The 22,270-nt window shown below is 47.2% G+C and overlaps 1 protein-coding gene across 3 annotated transcripts in view; it reads left to right on the top strand.

The window, feature by feature from the left end:
- LOC144492985 (rho guanine nucleotide exchange factor 6-like) overlaps positions 1-22,270 on the top strand; it is a 128,998-nt gene that overhangs the window by 62,500 nt on the left and 44,228 nt on the right. For all 3 annotated transcript variants that reach the window (XM_078211737.1, XM_078211740.1, XM_078211738.1), the window contains exons 4-8: positions 882-1,083; positions 3,772-3,842; positions 12,054-12,148; positions 15,244-15,339; positions 19,469-19,591. In XM_078211737.1, the coding sequence (XP_078067863.1) occupies positions 885-1,083; positions 3,772-3,842; positions 12,054-12,148; positions 15,244-15,339; positions 19,469-19,591 (584 nt within the window). In that variant the 5' untranslated portion in view covers positions 882-884. The remainder of the gene's footprint in view (positions 1-881; positions 1,084-3,771; positions 3,843-12,053; positions 12,149-15,243; positions 15,340-19,468; positions 19,592-22,270) is intronic.

Here is a 22,270-nt window from a genome sequence, read left to right as displayed (position 1 = left end):
CCTCATGATTTGAATACCCGTTACCATCAATGATTGCTGTACATATAAACCCAGGCCCCACTGCTCCTGCATCTCCTTTAGAACATTTATATTTTCTCCATGTTCTTCCTACCAAAATGAATCACTCCACACTTCTCAGGGGCGGCATGGTGACACAATGGTTAGCACTGCTGCCTCACAGCGCCAGGGACCTAGGTTCAATCCCGGCCTTGGGTTACTGTCTGTGTGAAGTTTGCACGTTCTCCCCGTGTCTGTGTGGGTTTCCTCCCTAACTTTGTATCATCAGCAAATGTGGATACATTATTCATCACATCCTTAATGTAGATTGTAAATAGTTGAGGTTCCAGCCCTGATCTCTGTGACGTGCCACTAATCACAGCCTGCCATTGAAAAATGTCTCCATATTCTACATTCCCCGACCTGGGGAAAGAGCCTCTGTCTCTGCTCGACCAAGAATTTTCAGAATGTTGTCTATATGATCACCTCTGTTCCGTCTAAACTCCGGTGATTATCGACCCAATTTGCTCATCATAGGATAGCCGTGCTGGTTCAGTGCATTGACCCAAACAGGCGCCGGAATGTGGCGACGAGGGGAAATTCACAGTAACTTCATTACAGTGTTAATGTAAGCCTTACTTGTGACAATAATAAACTTAAACTTTAGCCCTCTTGCCGCCCCCAGGGACCAATCTACTGAACCTTCTCTGTGCTGCTTCCAAACTGAGTGATCCTGGCTGATAGTTGGTCACGTCACCTCGCTGACTGGCAGCGTTGGTTCAGAGCGCTAAGCAGCTTATTCCTGATCCAGTTTCCGATATGTGGAGAACTTGGTGAAATGCTTCTGTTTGGTTTATGTTCAAAATGTCCTCTGTTTGCTTCAGGAGATGACTGAGAATGGGAGCCATCAGCTGGTGGTGAAGGCTAAGTTTAACTTCAAACAGACCAATGAGGATGAGCTTTCCTTTTGCAAAGGCGACATTCTGTACGTTACGCGGGTTGAAGATGGAGGATGGTGGGAAGGCTCGCTGAAAGGAAGATCAGGCTGGTTCCCTAGCAACTATGTGCGGGAGATAAAACCAAGTGGTGAGTTGATGTGTGTAAAATCTCCTGTTCATTCTGATGTTTAGAGGTCTTGTGTTTCCAGGTGCCGGAGCCCATGCTGAGACTATCCCAAGCTGGACGTTTCCACTCACTGATCAGGAAGAATTTTCCTCAACGTTTATTTCACCAACTGGAATAGATTTCATCAATTTCCCTCCTTCAACTAAAAAATAAACAAGTGTAACTTGTTCATGCAAATTGTGTTTCCCGGTTGCTGGATCCAACCATCCAGGTCTTACTCTCTGGAATTGTCACCCTCATGCTCTCATAAAATCATAGAATCCCTACAATACAGAAGGAGGCCATTCGGCCCATCGAGTCTGCACTGACAACAATCCCACCCAGGCCCTACCCCCGTAACACCTCATATTTATCCTGCTAATCCCGTTGACACTAAAGGGCAATTTAGCATGGCCAATCCACCTAATCTGCACGTCTTTCGGACTGTGGAAGGAAACTGGAGCACCTGGAGGAAACCCATGCAGACACAGGGAGAACGTGCAAACTCTACACAGACAGCGACCCAAACCGGGAATCGAACCCGGGTTCCTAGCGCTGTGAGGCAGCAGTGCTAACCACTGTGCCACCGTGCCGCCCCCAAGGCTGTCCACCCTCCCCCACCTCCCCCCGCCCACCCCACCTCCCCTCCCCCTCCACTTTATCAACCTCAGAACCCTCTCTCTGACTGTTTGATTCCTTTTTGGATCTTCCTAAAGTCTCTGATCCCAGTTGAGAACCTGACACTTTGTCTTTTCGGCATGGTGCCCTCTATTTGCCTCTCGTGTTTGGGGGTGTTGACGTTTGGGATTGTTGAAGCATAGTTGTGTGCTGATGATGGCGTATGAATGGGTGTTTAACAATTGGTTCAAATTCAGTGAATTGTGTAGAATGAACAAGTTTCAGCAAAACACGCGGTTTAATTAGTTTCACCACAAGTTACAGACTCTCTGCCAGTCATTCTCAAAAGATGCAGGAAGTCTCGTGATTTTCTGACTAGATTCTTGATTCGGAGCCTGAATGAGTAATCCAGAGAAAGTGAGTTCAAATCCCACCCGAGTCTGGGAAGTTGGATTCAATTTGAACTAAAAGATTTGAAAACGTGAAGCTGACCTCAATAAAAGTGACCATGAAGCTGTAGAATTGTCGTTAAAAACCTGACTGGTTCACTGATGTCCTTTAGGGAAGGAAACCGGCCATCCTTGCCTTGTCTGGTGTAGAGGAGTTGTTAGTTGTTTACTTTATTGTTGGGAAATTAAATCACCTTGGAAAGGGGAATCGATATAATTTACAAAACTTTAATCTCTCTCCTGATCCATCCGTGTCCTTTTTAGTCTTTCAATGTGTTCCTTTGGACCTGAGATCCCCCCACTTACCCCTCTGTCTTTTCCTTCCCCTGGCGACCCCATCACACTCTCTCGCACACCTTTCTGTACAAACATTTGTGATATCATTCTGCCATTCTGAATGTCATGATTGGAATGGAACCTGACATGTGCCTCTGACCTTTCTCACCTTGATAACCCAGGGCAGAGAGGAACAAAGCTCTCTGAGAAGAGATTTGGATTTGAAATTTCTTCCTCTGTTGTTTAATAATGCCATTTTGGATTGGTAACTGGGAGATGAACCATATGCTTTTGCTGACTCCCTGTTGATTTTTGGAGCAGGGTTGAGCTGCCAACTGTGCCTAACTCTGCAGATTATTGATAGACAAGAGTGTGACATAAGGAGAGGGGGCAATGAGTACAATATGCAATTAGCATTCATTTCCTTAAAGAAAACTAGAGAAAAGGTTCCAAACAGTTATCGAGAGACACTAACTGATGGTAAAGACGATGCATTTACAACTCTGTGGTCAGCGTGTGACATTCCTTTGTCAAATGACTGCATCCGGATGTCTACACGCTTTCCAGTTGAGAGCTCCAAGTTTGTTGATGATCAGTTGGAAGCTAATGGCGCTGTAACAGGCTGTGCATAATGCTCCTCATCCTTCATTATGCATGCAGTTACTGACTGCGCAGGGTAGTGTGTGTGGCAGCGAGCAGATTCTTTCTGAATCAGAACACTGTGGGTTCCTGCCCCACTCCTGGATTTGAACAGTAACCAAAGTGTCCACGGTGCTCTCCTAATGAACCCATTCCCTGAGAGGGTGAAAGAATTTTCAATTTGTTAGTGTCGCACCAAGCTAGTTCAGGGCCAGTCAGAGAGAAGAAAATCATTTGTTTAAATTGTTCAGCGAGAAAGAGTAGATAAACTGCAGCGTTCCAGTGATCATGTGCCTTGACTCCTATCAAAGATTTCCCTCTGGTAATGGTTGGGAATTATTAAACACCCACACTCGGAAAGCTGACAATTGTGTTTTATGCAAAAACCAATTTAAAAAAAAAACCCTTCAGTCCAAATGATGAGTTTAGTATTTTTCATAGCTGCTGGATAGTGACCGCTGTCACCAACCTTTCTGCCCATTAACCTGTCCTTCATTGCACCCTGGAACACCTTGATTCCAGTGCAACATCGTGCTGCATTCTCTGGGAGAGCCCTCGCTGGTACCGATAGAGTGTCAGCATTTTCAATCCCAAGTCTTGTTTCCATTCCTTGCAGTCTGTAAGTAGCCAGTTCCATTGTCTCCAAAATTGCACTGAGTGACTTTGCAAATATATTGTTCCTTTCCAGATAAGCCACTTTCCCCCAAGTCTCTCAAAGGATTCGAGACACCTTCAGTTACCAAGAATTATTACAGTTTGGTAAGTGCCTTGCTTTTATTAAAATCTTTGTTTGCATTGTGATAAATCTGTCTAATAAAATATAGCCTGGGAAGACAATTCACTTGTAAATTGTTTGCAAAAAGAATAAATCTTGCTTAAAATCGGAATAATTGACCAGATCTATTTTAAAGACCCATCATTTTTTTAGTATAATTAATAGCATTGGAAAATCTGCTGCACTGTGCAAGATGGTTTTTGCCCAATTCACTCTCGTACTCTGCATCAAAGCTCTGGCTTTGCCTGTTTAGCAGCAGGATCCTCACACAGCTCACTCAGCAGGAACATTCGCAACATCTGACAGCGTATGTTTTGTGCCGAGCTTCTCCCTCCCACCCCCCCAGTTTCAGCTTCTATCTAATTGATATTGATGGGCAATGTGGGCTCATGCCCCATCTCCCCGTCACACAGCAAAGGGGGGCAGATCGAGACTCTGGACTCTCCAATATCATTTTTATTTTTAAAGAAAAGACTTTATTTCCAAAACGCTTTTCACGGCCTTTGGACTTTACAGCCAATAACTTGCTTCTGAAGTGCAGTCAGTGTTGTAAAGGAGCGCTAATTTGTCCACAGCAAGCTCCCACAGGTAGCAATGTGTTAAGGACCAGATAATCTGTTATAGCGATGTTAATTAAGGAATAAATATTGGCAGGGCATCAGTGTGAAGTCCCCTGGGTTCTTTCAAATAGTAGCCATGGGATCATTTATATCCACCGAAGACGGAAGATAGGGTCTTATCCAAACTACTGCAAATCCAACAGTGCAGCGCTCCCTCAGTACTGACTCTCTGACAGTGCGGCACTCCCTCAGTACTGACCCTCTGACAGTGCAGCGCTCCCTCAGTACTGACCCTCTGACAGTGCGGCACTCCCTCAGTACTGACCCTCTGACAGTGCGGCACTCCCTCAGTACTGACCCTCTGACAGTGCGGCACTCCCTCAGTACTGACCCTCTGACAGTGCGGCACTCCCTCAGTACTGACCCTCTGACAGTGCGGCACTCCCTCAGTACTGACCCTCTGACAGTGCGGTACTCCCTCAGTATTGAGTCTCTGACAGTGCGGCACTCCCTCAGTACTGACCCTCTGACAGGGCAGCACTCGCTCGGTACTGACCCTCTGACAGTGGGGCACTTGCTCAGTACTGACCCTCTGACAGCGCTGCACTCCCTCAGTACTGACCCTCTGACAGTGCAACACTTCCTTAGTACTGACTCTCTGACAGTGCGACACTCCCTCAGTACTGACTATCTGACAGTGCGGCACTCCCTCAGTACTGACCCTTTGACAGTGCGACGCTCCCTGAGCATTGACCCTCTGACAGTGCGGTGCTCCCTCAGTATTGACCCTCTGACAGTGCAGCACACAATTCGTACTGACCCCCTGACAGTGCAGCACTCCCTCAGTACTGACTATCTGACAGTGCAGCACTCCCTCAGTACTGACCCTCTTTCGGTGCAGCGCTCCCTCAGTACTGACTCTGTGACAGTGCGGCACTCCCTCAGTACTGATCCTCCGACAGTGCAGCACTCCCTCAGCACTGACCCTCTGACAGTGCAGCGATCCTTCACATGGGCAGATTGTGTGAACCTGCCTGTTTCGATCACTGGAGTGGGAGTTGAACCCAGAACCTTCTGGCTGTGAGCAGTGGTGAAGAGACTGAGTGAGCCACAGCTGACACCGAAAGAAGCTGAAAGGAAACTCACTTGCCTCTTGAAAGTGAGGGGAAAGCAGATATCCGACTTTGGGCGAGTGCCATACTGTGTTACTCATAGAATCATAGAAATCATAGAAACCCTACAGTACAGAAAGAGGCCATTCGGCCCATCGAGTCTGCACCGACCACAATCCCACCCAGGCCCTACCCCCATATCCCAACATATTTTACCCGCTAGTCCCTCTAATCTACGCATCCCAGGACACTAAGGGACAATTTTAACATAGCCAATCAACCTATCCCGCACATCTTTGGACTATGGGAGGAAACCGGAGGACCCGGAGGAAACCCACGCAGACACGAGGAGAATGTGCAAACTCCACACAGACAGTGACCCAAGCCGGGAATCGAACCCAGGTTCTGGAGCTGTGAAGCAGCAGTGCTAACCACTGTGCTACCGTGCCGCCCTACTGCTGTGGCATTGATGAATTTTCCATTAACCACACAACCTTCCTGTCTTTTTGCTCCAGATGCAGTTATCTGTTGATGCAGCGTGTTCATTGTTTTGGGCCCTTTAGAAATGACTCCTTGTTTAATTACCTGAGGAGCTCATGTCCAACCACTTTCCAATGTGTTGTTGGATAAGAAGTTAAAAGCGACGGCCTCGCTGTCCTGTGTGGATGTGAATGATCCCAGGGTACTATTCCAAAGGAGGGCAGGCAAGTTATCGCTGCTGCCCTTATTCCTCAATCAACATCACGAAAAGAAACATATTATCTGACCGTTATTACTCTGCTGCTTGTGGGATCTTGCTGTGTGCTAATTAGCTACTGCTGACTTTAACAAGCAGTTCATTGACATTAGGGCCGCCTAGGTTTATATTTCTTACATGTGCTTTTCTATACTGAGCTCTCCGATGTGAATGGAGTTGGAATTTCTGTGGGATTCCTGTGATCTTTTCCATCTGTTCTGCCAAGGCGGGGGTACAGTGGTTAGCACTGCTGCCTCCCAATGCCAGGGACCCGGGTTCGAATCCTGGCTTGGGTCACTGTCTGTGCGGAGTCTGCACATTCTCCCTGTGTCTGTGTGGGTTTCCTCCGGGTGCTTCGGTTTCCTCCCACAGTCCAAAGATGTGCAGGTTAGATGCATTGGCCATGCTAAATTCTCCCTCAGTGTACCCGAACAGGCGCCAGAGTGTGGCGAGTCGGGGATTTTCACAGTAACTTCATCGCAGTGTTAATGTAAGCCTACTCGTGACACTAATAAACAATTTTGAAGCTAAAAAAGACAGGAATTTTCTACACAGCTTTTGTTTCAGATTGTTTTAGTATCAGGTTTGGAGTGATCCAATCCAGTGAATCAGTGGGATGTGTGATTTCCGCTCACTCGAGTTCTCTGCTATATGAGGAAGAGGTTTTGTATTAAGTCGGCAGCATTTCCATGGAGGGTACTGCGCACTGGATATAAACGTCCAATCTTCCTGTTTCTTCGGTAACAGATTGTCATCTTGAACTTCACTCCTTGAGGAGGGAGTTTAATTAGAAATGTGTAAACTACACATGTAGCTTTCACCCGAGCGGCCGTCAGCTGGGACAACCTGCAGTTATCCACATGGATTGTGAAGGGGCGCGGCAGACAAATTTGAAAGATAATGTTCATCAAACAACACAATGGAATAACATTCTGCATCTTCGGAATTCTGCACAGACAGCACCCCCCCCCCCGCCCCCCCCCCCTAGCCACCCCTCCCCCCTGCCCCCGCCATCTAGCCACAGTACCACTAAAACTAACCCAACTCGAGTCTGGCATCTTGCATCAACCGGATTTAGAGTCGGATTGGACTGGATTCCCGAGGGGAGTTGCAGACGTTCTCTGTAGATGACATTGGGAGCACAGATGGCGTCTGTAGACAACACTGGGAGTGCAGACGGCGTCTGTAGAGGACGCTGGGAGCATAGACGGCACTGAGAGCGCAGGCAGCGTCTGTAGACGGCATTGAGAGCGCAGGCGGCAACTTTAGATGGCGCCGGGAGCGCAGACGGCATCTGTGGAAGGCCCCGGGAGCGCGGACGGCGCCAGGAGCGCGGGCGGTGCCCGTGGATGGCGCCGGGAGCGCAGACGGCGCCTGTGGACGGCGCCGGGAGCGCAGACGGTGACTGTGGACGGCGCCGGGAGCGCAGACGGCGCCTGTGGACGGCGCCGGGAGCGCAGACGGCGCCTGTGGACGGCACTATCTCTGGATTGGACAGTTAGTCTTTGCATTTCCTCCTGTCAGTGTTTCAGAACAGTTCCTGTCTTGGATTTGATTCGTTCAAAGCAGTTTTCAGGATCACTATAAAACTCTGCCACCTGAGATTTTTAAAACCTTTTCTGGAAAACAAACTGTTTCTTTTATGACATTCTCTCAAAGAACAAAGTATAAAAATAAATCACTGGTGGATGAGCATATTATCGATGAATATTGCTGATCTGTTACTGATCTTGCTAAAATGCAGTACTGTTCATTTCCTACTCTCTCTTCGGACCATTGGAGTAGGAGTAGGCCATTCGGCCCATCAAACCTGCTCCGCCATTCAATTAGATCATGGCAGACCATCATCGACCTCAGTGCGGGTAAATGGCACTATCTCCATGTCCCTTAATGTCATCCAGCAATCTTATCAATTTCTATCTTGAACTTGCTCGCTGACTGAACCTCCACAGCCCCTGGGGGAGAGAATTCCAATCATTCGCCACCTCTGAGTAAAGAAACTCCTCCTCCTTCAGTTTTCAGGCCCCCTTATTCTCTCTTGCTTTCTCTCTGAATGCATTCCTAACTTCAGCGCTGTGCTGTGTGAATTCTGACAGCAATGATTGGGGTTTGAGGAAGAATCTCTCGTCAGTGATCCATGTGGGATTGAGAACCACACTTTCGGTCATGCCCCTACCTCATGGTCCAAAGGTTCTGGGTTCAAGCCCCCCTGCAGAGCCTTGAGGCAAGATATAAACATGGGAACAGGAGGAGGCCAATCAGCCCATCAGCCCTGTCCAGCTATTCAGTGAGAACAAGTGACCTAACTCGCCTTCCCACCCCTTTCCCATATCCCTTAATGCCTTGATTTAATAAAAATATATTAATTTACGGGGAGGTGGGGGCCTAATGGTAATATTGCTGGACTATTAATCCAGAAACTCAGCTAATGATCTGGGGACCCGGGTTCGAATCGTGCAACAGCAGATGACCATGAAACCATTGTCGATTGTCAGAAAAACCCATCTGGTTCACTAATGTCCTTTAGGGAAGGAAATCTGCCGTCTTTACCCTGGTCTGGCCTACATGTGACTCCAGAGGTACAGCAATGAGGTTGACTCTCAACTGCCCTCCAAGGGTCACTAGGGATGGGCAATAAATGCTGGCCCAGCCAGCAACACCCATGTCCCAGGAATGAATTTTAAAAAAAGTCTCAAATTTAAAATTCGGAATTGATCTCACATTAGGCGCCATTTGCATAAGATAGTTCTAAACTTTCACCAGCCTTTGTGTGTGGAAGTGTTTCCTAATTTCCCAGCTGAAAGGCCTGGTTTGAATTGTTGACTATGTCCCGTGAACCTCGATTCCTCAAGCCTGGGATCGAGGCCGATATCCCTCCTGTCGCACTGAGGGAATGCTGCACTGTCAGATGTGCCGGCTTTCAAGTGAAGCCCCGTTTGCTCTCTGGGTCAGTGTTTCAAAGAGGAGTGGGTGAGATCTCCCCAGTGTCCTAACCAATATTTACCCCTCAACCAACATCACTAAAAAAAACAAACGAGCTCATTTCAACATGTGGGAAATTTCTGTGGTGTTACAGTGACAACAAACAGCACTCCATTGGTTGTGGAGCACACTGGGACACCCAGGTGTCTGTACTTGAATCATTCCACACAGTGGAGGAACGAGAGGCCTCCAGCTCTGCTGAATGATTAATTTTAGACACGAGGCTGTTGACCCTTTCTACCTCCTGCATTGTCAAAGTAACCGTTTGTAATGACTTTAAACGGGCAATTGAGGTGGGCCTGGTCGAATCTGAACTCCCTGATTCGGGGCCAAATTGACAGGCCAATCGAGGAGCCTCTTGCTTTGTATTTAACCAGGAGTGTCAGTTCCTCTGGCTCTCCCAGTGTACTAAGTAGTCTCACAACACCAGGTTAAAGTCCAACAGGTTTATTTGGCAGCACAAGCTTTCAGAGTCTCAGGCTCCTTCTTCAGGTGAGTGAGGAGTTGTGTTCACAAACAGGGCATATATAGACACAAACTCAATTTACAAGATAATGGTTGGAATGTGAGTCTTTACAGGTAATCAAGTCTTAAAGGTACAGACAATGTGAGTGGAGAGAGGGTTAAGCACAAGTTAAAGAGGTGTGTATTGTCTCCAGCCAGGACAGTTAGTGAGATTTTGCAAGCCCAGGCAAGTCGTGGGGGTTACAGATAGTGTGACATGAACCCAAGATCCCGGTTGAGGCCGTCCTCATGTGTGCGGAACTTGGCTATCAGTTTCTGCTCAGCAATTCTGCGTTGTCGTGTATCGTGAAGGCCGCCTTGGAGAACGCTTACCCGAAGATCAGAGGCTGAATGCCCGTGACTGCTGAAGTGTAGACTCCTAGTGTAGACTGCTATCTGAAAGCACTCTGTATGCTGTTGTCAGGCTTGTAAATAAACGGATTTGATGAAGGGACTTCTGCCTCCGAGGACTTATTACACCATTCCGGTTAGAAATTATAAACAACTTGCGTTTATATTCTGCTTTTCACAACCATTGGACATCTCCAAGCTCTTCCCAGCCAGTCAAGTTTTAAACTATAGTTTCTGGTGTCACGAAGGAAACGTCAAACCCGATAATAGCACAGGCTTGGAGAGCCGAAGGGCCTGTTCCTGTGCTGCACTGTTCTTTGTTCACAGGCTTTGCTGGGAGATTTGAAATCTTTCCAGTTTATTTTTTTTCTAAATTGTTGTGCATTAGAGAAATGTCGATGGCTAACAGCTTGGTGACTGAATGAAGTGATCATGTTAGAGACAGGGTTACAGACTTTGGCAGTCACCTACTCGGTGGCAGAATGTCACGCTGAGAACACGTGCTGCTGCTCGTGTGTCTAAATCTGGAGATATTCTTAGAACAGTTTGTGAATGTCTGGTATCCCTCGGCAAGTCTCCCAAGCAATAATAGCAACTTCGAATAAAGCTTCATTTCTGCTCGCAGACTGACTTTTGTTTCTAACTGCATTGGGGTGGTGATGGGAATGCAGCAGAGAAGGAATATTCCAGAAACTTAGCGATCACATGGCCAGGTGTGAGTTCTTCTCGCACTCCCCCACGAGGAGTTCAGTCTCCACAATGCCAGGGCTGCAGACTGATCACATTTAGGGCCAGTCGGGAGCTGAGTGCAACTGTTTAGCCGCAATCTCGCTCCTTTGCCAACTTTACAAAGCAGAAGCTGCTGCTTCAGTCGCAATCAGTGTCGCCCCGGCATTTGCTAAATGCACTCACTGGATCAGCAATGTAAGGTTTTGCAATTGCACTGGGCACAGTTGCTGGGAGTTTGGAAATGTAGTGGATTCTTCTTGTAGCGCATATCGTGTTTCATTTCTTTTTTATTGCTATTTCAAAAGGTGTAGGAGTTTATTCCTGTTACAGGGCAGGTGGATAATGGTACACCTGGCACCTGTACAGGCACCACAGATTAACTGGCCACCATGTGAGCTGTCATTGTTGTGATGCCCTGTTCGCCTGCAGGGACAGATACAATCATTTCAGGCTGCATTGTCTGCTTTTTTTTCCGCAAGTTTTGTGCACAGCATTTTCTACAATCCATTTTTCCAAAGATGAAATAGTTTTTGGGAAAGGGGAGAGAATGAAATTTCCGGGACACTGGGGAAAGAGCAGGATGTGTGGGACTCATTGGATAGTTCTTTCAAAGAACTGATACAGGTACCATGAGCCAATGGCCTCTTTCTGTGCTTTAAGATTCTATATTAGCCAAAATTAACAAGCACTATTTATACATGGAAATGCTGGTAAACTAAAGCATAATAATGAAAATAACATGGGCCAACGTTAAGGAATTTCCTCAGTCTGTAAACAGCAAGAATAAATGTTTAAAGTTTATTTATTAGTGTCACAAATAGGCTTACATTAACACTGCAATGAAGTTACTGTGAAATTCCCCTAGTCGCCACACTCCGGCGCCTGTTCGGGTAACACTGAGGGAGAATTTAGCATGGCCAATGCACCCTAACCAGCACGTCTTTCAGACTGTGGGAGGAAACCGGAGCACCCGGAGGAAACCCACGCAGACACGGGGAGAATGGGCAAACTCCACACAGACAGTGACCCAAGCTGGGAATCGAACCCGGGTTCCTGGCGCTGTGAGGCAGCAGTGCTAACCACTGTGCCACCCGAGGGACATAAATTATTATTCTGAAAGGTAAATAGAGCTAAATTAAAAAATATTAAGTTTTGTTTGTCCTGGAAAGTAAATGAACTGTGGCTCTGTGAACATATTGTAAAATCTTGTTCTTCCCAAAGGTTATACAGAATATTTTGGACAATGAACGAGATTATGCAAAGGAGCTCCAGCTCTTACTCAACACATACCTGCGGTCATTGCAGGCCAATGACAAGTTAGTATCCAAACTCGCACCGCGTGCCTTTCTGCCCTCACCCCAGCTGCTCACTGATCTACTGTGATTCCCTGTTCTCATTCTTTTTTTTCAAATCCCACCATGTCATCACCCCTCCCTATTTCTCTCATCCCTTCCAGCTCCACAGCTCTCCGAGATATCTACGCTCCTCCAATTCTGGACCCTCGTGCCCCCATGATTTTCATTGTCTCACCATTGGTGGCCGTGCCTGGGCCCTAAGCTGTGGAACTCACTCCCGACACCGCAGCGCCACTCTCTCCTTTATAACATTCATAATCACCTCTGACCAAGCTGTAAATCGACTGTGCCAGTGAAGCACCTTGGATCATTTTGATAGGTTAAAGGTGCCATCAATGTGCAGGTAGTTGTTGTAGGACAGTCTTGCATTTCAAGCATTAAGAATTCACGGTGCTGATGTGTAGTTAGTGTGATTTTCAGCCTGATTTTATCTTGATTGCCTTCTGATCTGCATTCAATGGGGAATATCCAATGGAATAACACTTGATGTCTGATTTATATCAGCACAGATACCACACGTGGGTTTGAGATTTTAAAAATTATTTCTCCATTCATGTGATGTGAGGGCCTTTGACAAGGCTGTGTTTATTACCCATGCCTCATTGTCCCAGCGGTGAGCTACCTCTTTGAACCATGCCCATGTCATAATGGTCCAAAGATGTGCGGGTTAGGTTGATTGGCCATGCTAAATTGACCCTAGTGTCAGGGGGATTAGCAGGGTAAATACGTAGGGTTGACGGAATAGGGCCTGGGTGGGATTGTGGTCGGTCCAGATTCGATGGGCCGAATGGCCTGTAGGGATTCTGTGATGGTGCACCCACATTGCTACTTTGCTGTAGCGGTTTGATACAACACCGAGTGGCCATTTCAGAGGGCATTTAATAGTCAACTACATTGTGGTGGGTCTGGAAGTCACATGTAGGCCAGACCAGGTAAGGATGGCAGACAATGGTCACCATCACTGAGACTAGCTTTATATTCCAGATTTATTAATAACTTGAATTTGAATTCTGCCATTGTGGGATTTGAACTGTCTTCTGTGGAGCATTTGTCCAGGCCTCTGCGTCACTCGTCCAGAATTAGCACAAGGCTATTGCCTGGGTCAAAGTTCAGATTGTTCGCATAGTGATTGGAGTTTTGTTGTTGCGACGGGCCATGGCGTTATTGCCCCGTCTGAACTCCCTCCAAATCTCTGGGGTGTTTATTACAATAACAATACAGCCTCCTCAGCCATCTTCCAACTCTACTTTTCACTGTATTCTAATACATGTGAGAATAATAAATCAAATCAAATCATTCCATGGGTCTCCTTTCAGATAGTTCCACTCCTACCCAGTCCTTCAATGCATCTTCCTGCTGCAAAGCTCCTCAAGAATCCATCCTCATTTCCCTCCTATTCCAGCAATGCATGCTGGTCCCGGTGTCACAGGGTACAGTAAGTCTGTTGGTTATGTTACTGCACTCTCATAATCCAGAGAATGGAAACAGTTTGAGAATTTCAATTCCGTTTCGACTGGAAATTAAAATCTGAGCTTGGTAAAGGTGATTGCAGAGCTGCTGGATTGTCCTTAGGGAAGGAAATCTGCCGTCCTTACCTGGCCTGGCCTATGTGTGACTCCAGAGCCACAGCAATGTGGTTGACTCTCAACTGCCCTCTAGTGGCTGAGCAAGGATGTAACAAACAAAGGAATACAGACAGTGGCAATTCAAAATGTCTCCGCATCACCATCTTCTCAGCCTTGCCAATGACGCCCACTTCTTAAGGAGGAATTGTCCACCTCAGCTCCTTCACCATGCTTTTAGCACAATTCCTCAATAATCCCCTTTCAGCATCAGTCGCCCCCACCCCGGCTCCACAAACTCCATCTTGCTCCAAGCTGAGCTTCCCAAATCCTGTCTCTCACTAAGTTCTGTGCAGTTGTCCACTGGTTGGAAGAGTTCTCAGGCAGGATCCAGGCCACTTCTTGGGGAACCCTCCAAAATGTGAGTAGCTTTCTGCCCAGATTGTGCCAGATAGGACTGGCAGATCAGTTATGGCAAGGCCCGTGGAGACTACAGTGGGGTGTTGAATCTGTACAACTTGGGAAATTTCTTTTATAATTCTGCTTTTTCTTCAAGGCAGGTGGTTGAAGCAGAAATCGTTTGGTGTCATAGAGGTTTACAGCATGGAAACAGGCCATTTGGCCCAACTTGTCCATGCCGCTCAGTTTTTAACCGAGTCCCAATTGCTCGCGTTTGGCCCATATCCCTCTATACCCATCCACCCATATAACAGTCTAAATGCTTTTCAAAAGACAAAATTGTACCCACCTTTACTACTACCTCTGGCAGCTCGTTCCAGACACCACACTCTGTGTGAAAAAATTGCCCCCTGGACCCTTATATATCTCTCACCTCTCACCTTAAACCTATGCCCTCTATTTCTAGACTCCCCCACCTTTGGGAAAAGATGTTGACTATTTAGCTGATTATGCCCCTCATTATTTTATAGACCTCTGTAAGATCACCCCTCAGCCTCCTACGCTCCAGAGAAAAAAGTCCCAGTCTATCCAGCCTCTCCTTATAATTCAAACCATCAAGTCCTGGTAGCATCCTAATAAATCTTTTCTACAGTCTTTCTAGTTTAATAATATCCTTTCTATAATAGGGTGACCAGTACACTTTACACAGTATTCCAAGTGTGGCCTTACCAATGTCTTGTACAACATCTACAAGATTATTACTGAATCTGCTTCCAGAATCCTCTCAGGCAGCGCCTTCCAGATCGCAATGTATTTTCCCCTCGTGTTGCCTCTGATTCTTTTTGCAAATTATCACCAGTTTGTATCCTCTGGACCAACCATTTGTGACTGGAAACTGTTTCACTTGTTTACTTATTCTATGAATATCTGCCACAATATTGAATCCCTCCACCCTTACTATTCTCTGCTCCGAGGAGAATAACCCCTCACTCCAGCTTTGTCTTTTGAATGATATTTTTAGTCTCTGAGCTGTATTGATTGCTTCCCCTGACCACTCAGATCCTCTCTTTATGCTTTCTTGGTTTTTGTTTCCAGATTATCTGCCAGTGACATCAGTGTGTTAAAAGGTAACTTGGAAGAAATCAGCTCGTTTCAGCAAAACCTCTACCAGACTCTGGAGGAATGTACAAAGTAGGTTGACATAGTCTCTGAACTTAACTGGAGCTCCAAGGTCCTAGTTATCTTGAGTTTTTTTGTGGGGGGGAATAACTAATTTACTCTTCGCTTGGTTTTCCATTCTGTCCGTGCCTGTGTGTGTGTTAGCACTGCTCACTTTCCTCTCCCTCTGACTGGGTGTGTTGGTCTGTCTGTCTCCGCCCCAAATCCCAATCGCTTTGTCCAGACAACCCAATTCCGGGAATGGGAAATAATTGGGACAGCTGGCAATGTGCAGATGCACATTCCTGATTCAGCCTGTTGTGAATTCATACATTCTTTTTATAAATGCCGTCAGAGCGCTGTTTGTAAAGCCGTTACCTTGACACCGAGTTTAATGGATCAGCTCAGTATAATTCACCTCTGATCCTGGCAATCACATTATACAACAATGATGGAGTTATTGACTAATCACATTGATCGATCTCTATCATTGAGTCTGCAACATAGGGCTGGATGTTACAGGACTCTACAGCTCTTCCCCTCCAGGGTCAGTGGGGTGGTCCGCTCAATCCTGAGGGCCGCCCCGAGCTATTTAACACTGGGAGCTGCGTTAGTGCCTTCAGGCTGAGACGTTTGGGAGGAAATCCAAAACTCATTAGATGCCAGTGTTGGGATTACAGACAGTCCCATCAAGCCTATTGGTGAAGACAAAACCAAGGAACAGAACGTTTCTTTGTGGGGAGAGTTTGTTGACATGTTCAGTCTTTCCGCTCTCCCCCAACACAGCCCAGTGTTCCAGCTATCCCCGATTTATATATTGAAAGGCAATTAATACTCATCATCTGTTCCTCTTAACCCCACCTGGGGTTTCAGGGAGAGGGCCTGCATGGGATTGTTGCCGATGGGCCGAATAGCCTCTTTCGCACTGTAGGGATTCTATGATTTTAACAGTACAATTAACAAGACATGAAGACACCATGTCGAGGTGCGTGGGTAAGTTTGGGGACTTGCAGTGGCCTGCCTACCTGTCCTGGTGAGGGGGGTGGCAAGAGGCGAGGAGGAAGGTTGAGTTGAGGGCAGGGTGTGTCTGTTGGGCCGAGAGGGCCCGCAGAGGCGATCCTTTCCATTTGCCTGACCTGTGGTTGGGCTTGCCGTACGGTGTGGGCCACTCCCAGCGGCGGTGACGGGAGGAAGCTCCTTAGTGCCCATTAGTTGACCTGGTCAGGAGTGGGTGGGTTGGCGATAGGACGGCCACTGGCTGGATTTGAACCTCATCAGCAGGGTGAGGATAACCCTGCGAGGTAGAGAACTTTGTCAATCACGTTTCTAATGTCCCCTGGTCCAACCAAACCTGCTGCACCAATAAAATCAGAATGATACAGCACAGAAGTAGACCATTCAGCCAATGGTGTCTACACTGGCTCCTGGAAAGAGCTGCCCAGTTAATCCACTCCCCCATCCAATTCCCCAATCTAAAGTTTTTATTTAATCTGCTCCCTTCTGACCAGCGCTTTCCACATTGCAGACTCGCTCACCTTGTGTCTACCCAATCACCTTAAAGCTGTGGCCTCGCTTACTCGCCCTCCTGTTGGGTTAGCCATTGAGTGTCTGCTGCTTGCTGGGAGCAGGAACCGCCCAGGACCCATCCCCGGCTTGTCTGGTGTTCAGTTAGCTGATTGCCAGCGAGGTTCAGCCTGAATCCACTCACAACAGCCGAATGACGGAGAAACAACAGTCGGGGATTCCATCATTGATTGATTTTGTGTGTGCCTCTTCAGAGAGCCAAGGAACAGCCATGTCAGTGCCTGGATGGAGTTTTTAAATTCCACCTTCGAGTCTGTGGGCACTCCTTGGGAATGTCGCCCATGGTTTGGACGGCACCCCACCAGCGGGTCAGTACTGTAATCACACCCACCCACTCCTGACCTGGGTGACTCCACCCCAACTGAAGAATCTCGGTATCTCAGAGCCAAAAGCCACTCAGGACTCCAGTGCTCCTGTTAGACGTTGGCTGCTTTGTGATGCATCCCTTGGTTCAACATCTCATTGACAGTAAGGGCTGAGAAACAAGTGAAGACTGCAGGGAGCACAGCACCATTGGGGGGGGGCAATCTGAATTTTCCGAAATGGGGGAGGTTAGGGGATGAGGGGAGCGGAGGGGGAGATGGTCGGGTGATCTGATGGTCCGACACACTTGTAAAAGTTTAATCATTGCGTGTTTCTGCTCAAATGGTTAATGACGCGCTTGATGTAGCGGGGTGTGTTTTCAGAGACATAGGCTTCCGAAAGCATTTGTATTTACCTCCTCTCAGGCAGATGGCAGGCTATTTAAGGAGAGCGGACAGAGTGACAACAGATGGCACAGGAAGCCATTGCGAAGCAGCAGTGAATATTGCTGTGGGTACGGGGAGTGTGAAAGGTTTGGGGGATAGATGAGGTTACAATGTGTGCGGGACGATGGATGTCTGATATTTAATACAAGGAAATTGAGAATCAACTGCCGGCATGTTTTTCCACATCCCTCTGTGCTTTAGTTCATTCTCTTCTGTCTGCGTCCCTCTGGCTAATCTCACTCCAGCCGCTGCATCCGTCTCTCCCGACTGACTCTAGTCAGGCTGTAATGATTGTAATCACCTTGATCAAATCTCGGTTTAACCAGCTCTTTAATCTGCCCTGCACCAGCAGGAGGGCAGATACGAAGGGAGCGATACATTCTGAAATGAGCCATTCCATTTTCTCAGCACTGAAACCAGGCCCCGTCTGTCGCTTCCAATGTCTCGGGTGGATTCTGAGCCAATACCTTCTCTCTCAACCAATCCTGGAAATCCTAAACTAAAAACAGAGAGAATGGAGGCAATACTCAGCAGGTCAGACAGCCTGTCTGGAGAGAGGAACAGCTCGCTAACTGTTGATCAGACCCGCATTGTACAACATGCCATTCCATCAGCTCTCTCCACAGACACAGCCCGAGGTTTTTATTATAAACAGAATAAATTCCTGCTTCTGACATCCTGTTCTGTACAAAATGGTTCCTGCCTTTGGTCTCACACTAGGCACAAATTGACAGTGCAGCACTTGCTCAGTACTGACCCTCTGACAGTGCGGCACTCCCTCAGTACTGACCCTCTGACAGTGCGGCACTCGCTCAGAACTGACCCTCTGATAGTGCGGCACTCGCTCAGTACTGACCCTCTGACAGTGCGGCACTCCCTCAGTACTGACCCTCTGACAGTGCGGCACTCGCTCAGTACTGACCCTCTGATAGTGCGGCACTCGCTCAGTACTGACCCTCTGACAGTGCAGCACTCCCTCAGTACTGACCCTCTGACAGTGCAGCACTCCCTCAGTACTGACCCTCTGACAGTGCAGCACTCGCTCAGTATTGACCCTCTGACAGTGCAGCACTCCCTCAGTACTGACCCTCTGACAGTGTGGCACTCGCTCAGTACTGACCCTCTGACAGTGCAGCACTCCCTCAGTACTGACCCTCTGACAGTGCAGCACTCCCTCAGTACTGACCCTCTGACAGTGTGGCACTCGCTCAGTACTGACCCTCTGACAGTGCGGCACTCCCTCAGTACTGACCCTCTGACAGTGCGGCACTCGCTCAGTACTGACCCTCTGATAGTGCAACGCTCCCTCAGTACTGACCCTCTGACAGTGCAACGCTCCCTCAGTACTGACCCTCTGACAGTGCAACGCTCCCTCAGTACTGACCCTCTGACAGTGCGGCACTCGCTCAGTACTGACCCTCTGACAGTGCGGCACTCCCTCAGTACTGACCCTCTGACAATGCAGCACTCCCTCAGTACTGACCCTCTGACAGTGCATCGCTCCCTCAGTACTGACCCTCTGACAGTGCGGCACTCGCTCAGTACTGACCCTCTGACAGTGCAACGCTCCCTCAGTACTGACCCTCTGACAGTGCAACGCTCCCTCAGTACTGACCCTCTGACAGTGCAGCACTCCCTCAGTACTGACCCTCTGACAGTGCAGCACTCCCTCAGCACTGACTCTCTGATAGTGCGGCACTCGCTCAGTATTGATTGATAGGAATTGATTGAATAGTTAACTCAGTTGAACCAAGGCTGAGTTGAGTTTGATGTTGCCATGGTCATCAGTTTGTTGTGAGATTTAACTTGTTAATTGGTTTGTTTTGCAGGTTGCCAGATTGCCAGCAGAAAGTAGGAGGCTGTTTCCTCAATCTCATGCCTCAGATGAAGTCATTGTACCTTGCGTATTGTGCTAACCATCCGACTGCAGTCAGTGTCCTCACTGATCACAGGTAAGATCTGCCCAGAGGAATGTGCAAGCCTCAGGGCTTTGTGCTCAGGTGGAATTGTGCCTGTAATTAGTTTATTTTTTTAAAATCAATTAAAATTTGCCATTCCTGTCTTGCACGCTTTCTGTAAAGTGGCTTGTTTATTTCCATTTAGTTACAACCTCATATTAACAGATTTTGTGCTATAAAGAAAGGTGTGGGGTTATGTGTTAGTGTGTTTTTAAAAAGAAATCTTGTGAATGAATTCATTTCATAATCACTCATTATGAAAATAAACTAATTGATAAAAATGTCAGCTGGTTCCAGTGTTAGTGTGCTCGGGTACTCGATCCATTTAACTCCGAGATGAGGAGGGATTCCTTCTCGCAGAGGGTGGTGAATCTGTGGAATTCTTTACCGTAGAGGATGGGTCATTGAGTAGGTTCACAGCTGAGGCAGACAGATTTTTAATCAGTGAGGGAATCGAGGGTTATGGGGATAAAGCGGGAAAGTGGAGTTGAGGATCATAACAGATCAGCCACAATCTTATTGAATGGTGGAGCAGACTCGATGGGCTGAATGGCCTGCTCTGCTCTTACATCTTATAGCTATATGGTCAAGAGCTTAAACAGTCCAGTTCTGACCCAGCATGATGGCTGATGTGACAGAGCAAGATTTAAGAATAGACTCTTATTTACTTTTGCCAGAATGGTCTCTAATTCATACGCTGACCATCGAACCTACTTTGGATAAGACAGAAACTGTCGGATCCAATTCTCTGATCATACACTCACTGCCGGGACGTTCATTTTCACAATAACATATTCGATGCAGAGGATTTTTGGTGTCCCGAAGTTGGAAGGTTTTGCATTGAGGAAGTATTGATTGAAATGATTTATATTTTAGGATGTTCACTGAGGGAAGAAAGAGATTTTCAATGAGAGTAGTTCCCTTTGCACCGTCAGGGAAAAATTGATGACTGTTTTAAAGTGCAGTCACATGACCTGTCTGGTGAACACAGCAGCCAACATTCGCATAGTAAGATCCCGTAAATGTTTATTTTTAATTAACTTGCTCAAGGTGTAACTGTTGGCCGGGTTACTTGACAAACTCCCCATTTCTTCATGGGATGGTTCCCCAGGGTGGATGAAGAGATCCGGCATCACTAGTTTAAAGGGCAGCAGGGGAGCTCTCCCCGGTGTCCTAGGTCTATACTTATTCCCAAACCAACATCCCTGATACAGATTATCTCTGGCCATTAACACATTGCTGTTTGTGGGATCTTGCTTTTTAACTGGGTTGTTGCATTTCCTGCATTGCATCAATGGCTACACGTCGAAAGGTTTTCATGGGCTGTGATGAATTTTGGGATGTCCTATAACTGAAAGGTGTTATAGAAATGCAGATGTTTCTTTATTATGATCCATAAGTGTCAGGATGAATAGATCATGTGGACAGTAACTGATTGATTTGATTTATTATTGTCACATGGATTAGTATACAGTGAAAAGTATTGTTTCTTGCGCGCTCTGCAGACAAAGCATACCGTTCATAGAGAAGGAAACGAGAGAGTGCAGAATGTAGTTATACAGTCATAGCTAGGGTGTAGAGAAAGATCAACTTAACGCAAGGGAGGTCCATTCAAAAACCTGATGGCAGCAAGGGAGAAACTGTTTCTTGAGTCGGTCGGTACGTGACCTCAGATTTTTGTATCTTTTTCCCGACAGAAGAAGGTGGAAGAGAGAATGCCCGGGATGCATGGGGTCCTTAGTTATGCTGGCTGCTTTTCTGAGGCAGCGGGAAGTGTAGACAGAGTCAATGGATGGGAGGCTGGTTTGAGTTATGGACTGGGCTTCGTTCACGACCTTTTGTAGTTTCTTGCCATCTTGGGCAGAGCAGGAGCCATACCAAGCTTTTGATACAACTAGAAAGAATGCTTTCTATGGTGCATCTGTAAAAGTTGGTGCGAGTCGTAGTGGACATATCAAATTTCCTTAGTCTTCTGAGAAAGTAGAGGCATTGGTGAGCTTTCTTAAGTATAGTGTCGGCATGGGGGGACCAGGACAGGTTGTTGATGATCTGAACACCTAAAAACCTGAAGCTCTCGACCATTTCTACTTCGTCCCCATTGATGTCGACAGGGGCATGTCCTCCACTACGCTTCCTGAAGTCGATGACAGTCTTTTTTGTTTTGTTGACATTGAGGGAGAGATTATTGTCGTTGCACCAGAAGGAACAGAGTAGATGTAATGGTAGCTGGGTAATGACAGAATTGTACTGCCCATTGCAGTGGGGGCGGGGCTGGGAAATGCAGTGAGCCAATCGAAAGCGCGTTGACTTTGGGGTGACTGGAAAATCCTGCTGGCATGAGGGGGTGTAAAACTGCACCTAATATATTAGAAACATGGAAGATAGGAGCAAGAGGAGGCCATTTGGCCCTTCGAGCCTGCTCCGCCATTCATTACGATCATGGCTGATCATCCAACTCGATACCTAATCCTGCTTTCTCCCCATAACCTTTGATCCCATTCGCCCCAAGTGCTATATCCAGCTGCCTCTTGAATACATTCAATGTTTTGGCATCAACTACTTCCTGTGGTAATGAATTCCACAGGCTCACCACTCTTTGGGTGAAGAAATTTCCCCTCACCTCTGTCATAAATGATCTACCCCGAATCCTCAGACTGTGACCCCTGTTTCTGG

Source organism: Mustelus asterias, chromosome 4 (genome assembly GCF_964213995.1).
Source record: "Mustelus asterias chromosome 4, sMusAst1.hap1.1, whole genome shotgun sequence".
Lineage (NCBI taxonomy): Eukaryota > Metazoa > Chordata > Chondrichthyes > Carcharhiniformes > Triakidae > Mustelus > Mustelus asterias.
This window is presented reverse-complemented; position numbering and strand designations above follow the sequence as displayed.